General features: G+C 43.3%; 1 protein-coding gene across 3 annotated transcripts in view; it reads right to left on the bottom strand.

Annotated features, from left to right (window-relative positions):
* The window catches only part of TAX1BP1 (Tax1 binding protein 1), a 98,107-nt gene extending 90,732 nt beyond the window's left edge, over nt 1–7,375 (bottom strand). For all 3 annotated transcript variants that reach the window (XM_073333618.2, XM_073333619.2, XM_073333617.2), the window contains exons 1-2: nt 7,264–7,375; nt 4,492–4,675 (exon numbers count right to left, since the gene is read on the bottom strand). In XM_073333618.2, coding sequence (XP_073189719.1) covers nt 4,492–4,668 — 177 coding nt within the window. In that variant the 5' untranslated portion in view covers nt 4,669–4,675; nt 7,264–7,375. The remainder of the gene's footprint in view (nt 1–4,491; nt 4,676–7,263) is intronic.
* Nucleotides 7,376–7,817: the final 442 nt, after the last annotated feature.

Genomic DNA, 7,817 nt, shown 5'->3' on the forward strand with positions numbered 1-7,817 from the left:
ACACTGAGCAAATTTTACATACATGACCAGAGGCAGCAAAGGACAAGGGGGGGTGGGGGCGGAGAGAACATGGTTTTACAAAGGGAGTTAATACATTTAGATGGAAAAAATATAGCAAGATACCACAACTCCTCAGTATGTGGAAACAAACGTAAGCTTTGTCTACACTTAAAATGAGCACTCTCCTAGCTACCTCACTCAGGGATGTGAAACATTCATACCCCCGAGCACTGTAGTTAAACTGACCTAATCCATGGTGCAGGCAGGGCTACTGCTGCTCAGGGAGCTGGATTGATATTGGAAGCATCTACATGACAGCAGCATAGCTACAGTTGTGCCACTGTGACTCCCATAGTAAACACAGCCCTTAAATCTTAGTCAGGTCCCTCATCCATCACTGTAACTTGCTATGTTGAACTAAATGAAAATTCCACTAGACCTCTTGACTTGACAATTTTTAATACAGACACACAACTATCACTGGTGCAACAGCAATAACTTCCCATAAGCCTCAAAGATGGCATTCATTTAACCTTGGAACAGTTTTGGCCTTTAAGCAAGTTCATTCTCCTCCACAAAAAGCCACGGTCTTCCCATCCCTCTACATTCACGGCCAATAAACTGACACTTTGTGGTCACTGACAGAAGTCTGATTCTCATTAGTTACAATATCAAGACCGCTACACAGGACTTTAATCTTTCTTGTTATTTAGTGAGTTCAGAATCCCTTGAAGACTATTTCACTAGGCATGCATCGTATCTTCACGCTATTACTCACCTTTCTAAATATCATAATAAATAATAATCAAGTGTGATTCATCAGCTTTCCCAACAACCCCAAGGTATAATCAATCTCTAACAGTAGTTTATATTCTTTATCCCCAGTACAGTGTTTGATCTTGTATCAATAATGGTTGTTTCAGCAAGAAGAGAGTTTCTCAATGACACTTTTTCATTTTACTGCAAAGAATGTTTAAAAGAGAACAAACCAATGTTATAGGGTTAGATTTGGATTTTTTCTTCTTTTAAACAGGGACACTAGAATGTATGCTAATTGCCTCCCTGATTTTTAATCAAATGTATGTAACATCAGTTTTTAAAGTTTAAATTCTAACTACTTCAAAAGAATGACAGGACTATATGTGGGTAACCTTGCCTCTTCCCAGTTTATCTAAAAAATTAGGCCAACTCCAAAATTTAAAGATTTTCTTTAAATTCAAAGCTTCTGACAGTAATAGTATATACACATAATAGATTACAGCCTCAAAAATGTCCCCTAACTTATGACAATGAACTAAATTTAAAAGTTAATTTATAAAACAAAATGAAACTCTGTTATACAAATAGTCAGACTGTTACTGCAAACTTAGTAAAACATTTTAATCCCATTATCCTCTTCACTAAAACATTCCTTTGAAATTCCAGTGGAATGCTTGCACCTCCATTCTTCAAATGGATGTGCACATTACTTCACATACCAGGTTTATTCAGTTGCACTCAACTAACTGAAATCTTACTTGGATTCCCTCCTGCCCCCAAACTTTGCAGATTTACAAAATGTGTGCTTTAGAAAAATTGCTCCTTTATAAAACCATGTATTCCTTCTGCATAATTCTTGTACCAATTTCATTTCAATGATGCAAACAGTGGATTGTACAATGTCCACAGATACAGTAGAGGTGTAAGCAAGTCGCAGTACCTATCTATGGAAAAACTCATTTGTTGGTCTAAAAAAAAAAAAAAAAGTGTTGCCTTTTGACAATCTGAAGACTAGATGTCAAGTTACTTGGTAGAACACTTAAACTTAACATTTGACAGTACCAATACTGCTAAGAGACAAAACTTTCTAGTGTAGGCAAACCCTAAGACATACAGCAAGGATTCAACGCAGGCAAGGGAGATGCAATATAAATTCTGTCAACAGTAATGGAAAATTGAGGGAGAAACATCCAGTTATCTTAGAGACAGGAGGAACACTGCAGGGAAGCTCAGCGAATCATTATAATGAAACCGGCTCCAAATGCTGAGCTCCATAATTCCTTCCACTGCTGTCTCACCTGGCTTTGATCTACAGAGAATAGGAAGGAAACAATGAGCCTACATTCTCCAACATCCTTTCTCTGTCAGCAATTAGTGAGGTGCACACAGAATGTTATTATGGAAAAACTTTTCTAAAAGTTAACACATTAACAAGAGACTTAATTTTAGCTACATATAAAAAATAGAAAATATTTGATAAATAGAAGTCAATAAAGTCATAAGAAAAAAGTACAACTTTTAAAAAATATTTTTATGTAATAGTGCTACCCATGGTTGTTTTCCTGTATTCTGTATTACACAAACTACATTAAAAAATTACAGTTGCAAAATCAAGCACTCAAAAGTTGCGAACGCCAGAATTAAAGATGGTCTCTGCAACTTTAATTTGGCCCCCTTGTGGGTATACTTTATCATACAGTCTAATTACATGATCATATGCTATTTTTTCCCCCTAAGATCACTGCCTGATTAAGTGTACAGAATGGACATGGCTCTGGGGATGAGTCAGGATTGCACAGCGGGAAAAAAAAAAACACACTATTATCCGTAGGATTCCTGCCTCATTTGTTGCAGAAGTTAGAAAGGCATATGAGGCAGGGGACTGAGGAAGAGAAAGGACTGTTTCGTGGTTAAGGTAACTGAATGCTGCTTGGGAAAACTGGATTCTATCCCTGCCTCTGGCACAGAATTCCTATATGATCCTAGGCAAGTCACATAAACCAAACTTTTCAGAGATGGTACTAATTATGTGTTCCTCATTTTCTGGGTGTCTGACTTGAGACCCAGGAATCTGATTTGCAGAAGTGCTGGGCACTTGCATCTATAACCCAAGTCAATGGGAAGATAAACAGTGGGTTCCATTCCAGGCTTTGGAGGGGAGCATTCTCCAGTGGACACACAGTTCTGCCATTTCCCCCAAGACTGACACGTTCTCTTGTGTCCTCTCCAACTTGCCACTGTTCCAGTCCTGTCTCTTCCCCACCTCTTGGTCCTTTTCTCAGACTTCTCATCCAGTCCTTCTCTATGGACTCCCTGAGTCCCAGTCTTCCCCACACTGCTCCAATCCCACTCCCCTTGCCCTGTCTCCCTCCATTCCCCTCGCTCCATGTCTATACTTAACCAGTCCCAGTTCCCCCCTCTTGACTCTTCATTCACTCTCTCCCTTCAAATACTCCCCGTGCACATGTTCCTCATCCCCAGTCTGTGTCTCCCTCCCCAGGTTCTTCATCCAATCTTAGAGCCCCACTTCCAGGTTCCCTGTCCCAGTCTCTTTGCCCAGCCAGTCCCCATTCTACTGCCACACCAAAGCTCCTTGAAAACTGTGTCTCTCTACCTCCCAACAAGTTCCCTGTCCCACACTCCTCATCAAGCTTCAGGCTCTCCCCATGAGACTCCCACTCCTAATTTCCTTGCCCAGCCAGTGCCAGTCTCCCCACCATCCCAACTCCCACTCTGTTTTCCTCCCCTTCATCTTTGATTCCTTCCACCACCATTCTATTCAAATAGCTTCTTACTACATGCTGCCTTGGTAACATCAAGGGGGGCACTGAGAGCACAGGGGAGACGGTCCAGACCAGCCCAAGGAAACCTAAAGTTACACTAGGAAAGTCAAGGAGTACTTGTGGCACCTTAGAGACTAACCAATTTATTTGAAAGCTCATGCTCAAATAAATTGGTTAGTCTCTAAGGTGCCACAAGTACTCCTTTTCTTTTTGCGAATACAGACTAACACGGCTGTTCCTCTGAAACTAGGAAAGTCCTGCTCAGTCCCCTGCAGGCCAATGCAGGAGCTTGCTCACTGTGGACAGAATCTTCCAGTAAATGAGCTATGAAGCTCTAGCAAGCCTCTACTGAGCATGTGCAAACTGTGATTTTTTTTTTTCAAATTATTATAAATTGGCCAAATTTGGGCAGATTTTCACAGTGTCTGCAAAAGGCACATCCTTGAAACAGAGACTACACCCCTTCCAAATTTCATGTTCTTTGCTCCAAAACATGGGAGCACTAGTGTTTCTCAAACAAAAGGTTGCCAGAATTTAACATAGGAAGACAACATTTTTCTCGCTACCCCTGTTATCAGAAACAGCCAAACTGTTTTGGCTGAAGTGCACTTGAAGCTTACTTTTTGGGAAGACACCGAGCATAGAAAATTCCATCCCAAACAGTTATAGTTTGGCAAAGTTACAAGATCATGTTTCAGTTGCTTATCATAGAAAGCACTGTTACCTTCATAATAGATGGCGATACCAGCTCACTTAGAATACCTGCATTTCAATGAGCATATTTGAAAACCAAAAGACACGACACTAATTTGCATGCACATGTCAAGATCTAACATCACCAAGATTTATCCACTTAAACATATATCAAAGATTTTATAATTTATTTTTTGAATCAGTAATATAGAATGCAATGGATATTCAGTTATTGAAAAAGTACAAACTAACTTACCTTGAAAATACCAACCCAATCCTTTTGGTGTGGTTGGATATACTGGGTCAGAGTGTAATGACATTCAAGATGTACATTAGGAAGGTAACTTTTTGCCACATTTTGAAAGATCACATGTGCAAAGTTGGAAGTCTGCAGAGCATTACTTGAAGATGGAGTTTCTTGAAAGGATGACATGACTGATCTGTAACAATATTAGAATTCTTATTACCTCAGAAAAGTTATACTAGAGGAATAGTCTAAGACATTATAAATGAGTTTAGTTCTCTTGAAAGATGCCACAATGTGAGCCCTACAAAATAAATTTCTCTATTCACAGAAGATATACTCCATAATGAACAGCTACACAGCACAAGGTTTCACAAAATACTTTGCCTTGTCTAGAGTACTTCTAAGGATGAAGGGTAGTTTGTCTTGCATGTCCAAAGACAATAAGAAGATGGAGCGCTGTGCCCAGTGCTCCAGGTGGGTAACTCTGAATCCAGAGACAAGGAGGGCTATGACTTACAACCAATATTTTTAATGATGCTGGTTGCCTTGGTAAAGAGCACTGTAGGCCTGCAGACTTCCATAATTTCCCCTCCCAGCTGCTGCTGTTCTTTTTCTGGAGGGGAGGTTACTAAGCGTGGTGCCCTACCTAGTACTGCAAGCAAACAGGAAGGTCCAGTCCTCAGTTGCTGTAACTGAAACAGCAGTTTGTTTGCTTTTTTAAAAACACAAGTACTAGTTTCATTCTAAGACATTAAACTGTTTATTAAGAGGCTATCCTATTGATTTCAGTGGCACTATTCATGGTAGTAAACTTTAAGCACATGCACAAGTGTTAGCAAGATTGAAGCTTTATAAATCTATAGGGAGAGGAGGAAGAATATTTGAATGTTGCAATTTATCTTGCTCCATTTTGCAGTTGCTGTTATTAAAAATTATAGTAATTACAACAACTGAGTACAAGCCTTGATTCAGGTGACAACAAGTGAATCATGAGTAAAACATATTGTTTCAGGAACTACACACCCAATACCCATTGGAAATATTTCCATAGAGGGCTGACCATAAAGCAGTTTCAAATACTATGGGCAACCAGAATGAACAGATATTGCTCAGTCAAATCCAGTAAGGGTTAAACAAGGATTTCTAGCCCTAAACTCAAATATCTTTAGCCGATTACCATCTGATTTAGTACAATACATGAACCATGCACTAAAAGCAAGGGCATATTGTTTCAGTAGATTAGACTTTAAATAAGGATCAACACAGTTTTGCACTTTCACTAACACAACAAAATGGTAAAATAAGATTTTGAATTAGTGATTCTCCATGATTGCCAAGTATAGGTGAAAAATTAAACTTCAATTTACACAAAATAAATTAAAAAGGAAATTAAATGTAAAGGAACACACTAACATAGCTTTGGAGAGACAAGAAACAAGAAGATAACATGGCTGAAATATACCAGGGTAATAGCACCCACTGGGGTTAAGGGTCTGCCTAAGCAACTCTAACATAGTACAGCTTTATTCCTTGTGTGCACTTGTTCCATTACCTCCTCTCACTCTCCCCTCCCCCCAGAATAGCAAGGAGTGATATTTAAGAGACTCCCCTGGCATTTGATCCAAAATATAAGGTCTATAAAACCTAACTTTTGCAAACCCAACAGTACAGTTTCCACGATTGTCTTTAAGTCTAATTAAAATATTTGTTTTTGACAGCCCCACTGGTGCTTGAAACCAAATAATCACAGCAGGAATTGCAGGAAAATGGATATTTTTAATGTTCATTGTCCAAGATGTGAAGTGCAAAAGAGTAACCAAAACAAAAGGAGTGACAAGCAAATTGTACTTCTAAAATTCTTTCACTACTAAAAAAAAAAATCCTAATGTCTCTTTAGTAATGCAAACACAAAGATATTGGTTTCTACAGACAGCCACGCCATCTGGCATGACCAACAACTCTGCTGAAATCTTTTACATTTTTCAAAGCAGGCTCGGCTAGTCATTTACAAATCTGCATTTCTGTCAGTCAGCAGAATGTGTCTAGGATTATTACTTATTGGCAGGAAAATCTCTCTGAACTGTGGATGCAGCAGAAACCTATTTAGAGAGTTACAAGGATGACCCCAGAGATGTTGGGAAGCAACGAGGGCCGTTTGTTTACCCAGCTCTCAGCCAACTGACTTGGCTGCCAGGAGAAGCACTTACACTGCGGGGCTGCCCTACAACCAGGAGCCCGGTGGCACCTTAAAGACTAACAGATTTATTTGAGCATAAGCTTTCCTGCGTAAAAACCCCACTTCTTCAGATGCTAAAACAGTGCGTCCCGCACCATACCGTCGGTTAACGTCAGGACCAGCTCCTCAGAAAACCCGGACCAGCTCCTCCCCCTCCCGCTGCAGCCGGGCCCTAAGCAGTTCCGGTGCCAGGCGGTCAGCACCTGATAGCCCTCCTCGCTTCCTCAACAGCAGCCGGGGCGAGGGGCGACTGACCCCGGACAGGTCACCTTTCCCCAGCACCCCTCTAGGGCTCGCCATGGATCCCCCCGCCCCGCACACGCAGGTCCGGCCACGCCCCGCCGCATACACACAGAGGTCCGCGCCCCCCCCCCCGATTTGACCAGTGCCGGGCGGTTGGGCCGACAGAGGCCTCGAGAGCGAGGGAGCCGGCTGCGAGGCTGAACACGCAGCGCCCCGCTCCCCGCCGGGCCCAGAGACACGGGCCACGAGCGCTCTGCCGCCCCGCCCCGCCCCGGCACGGACAGGCCGAGGAAGGCCCTTACCTGGGACGACCACGGAGGACGCTGGGGACATCAACACGGCACGGCGGCCACCGTCAGCGGATCAGCCCTTCGCCGTCGCGGCCCGCGGCCCCGCCCCTGGAACGTCACTTCCGGTCCCGTGCCGTAGCTGCTGGATGAGAGGGGCATGGGCGGGGCTTGCTCTGAGAAAGCTGTACCCCTCCCACGACTCGGCCTGGGGTGGTCTCCTAGCAACCCCCGCCCAGCAATCGCCTCCTGCAGTCCGGGAGTTATTAGTCCCATGGACCCTCCCCAGCACACAGCCGTGAGGGGTTGGCCCTGGAGCCCGATGCCTGGAGCTGGCCCCATCGCGCTCGCTTCTCCCCTCTCAACACACACTGGCTCTGGGGATCGTGCCCTATAGCACTCGCTCTCTTTCCCGCCCCCTGGACTAACCCTGGGGGCCCTGTCCCATAGCACTTCCTGTCCCCCCCCACACACACTCTCTGATCCTGGGGAGCCGGCCCCGTAGCACTCGCTCCGCCAACACTGTCACTGACCCTGAGGAGCTGGCCTCACAGCAATCCCCACCTCAC

The sequence above is a fragment of the Lepidochelys kempii genome, chromosome 2, assembly GCF_965140285.1.
Source record: "Lepidochelys kempii isolate rLepKem1 chromosome 2, rLepKem1.hap1, whole genome shotgun sequence".
Taxonomy (NCBI): Eukaryota; Metazoa; Chordata; order Testudines; family Cheloniidae; genus Lepidochelys; species Lepidochelys kempii.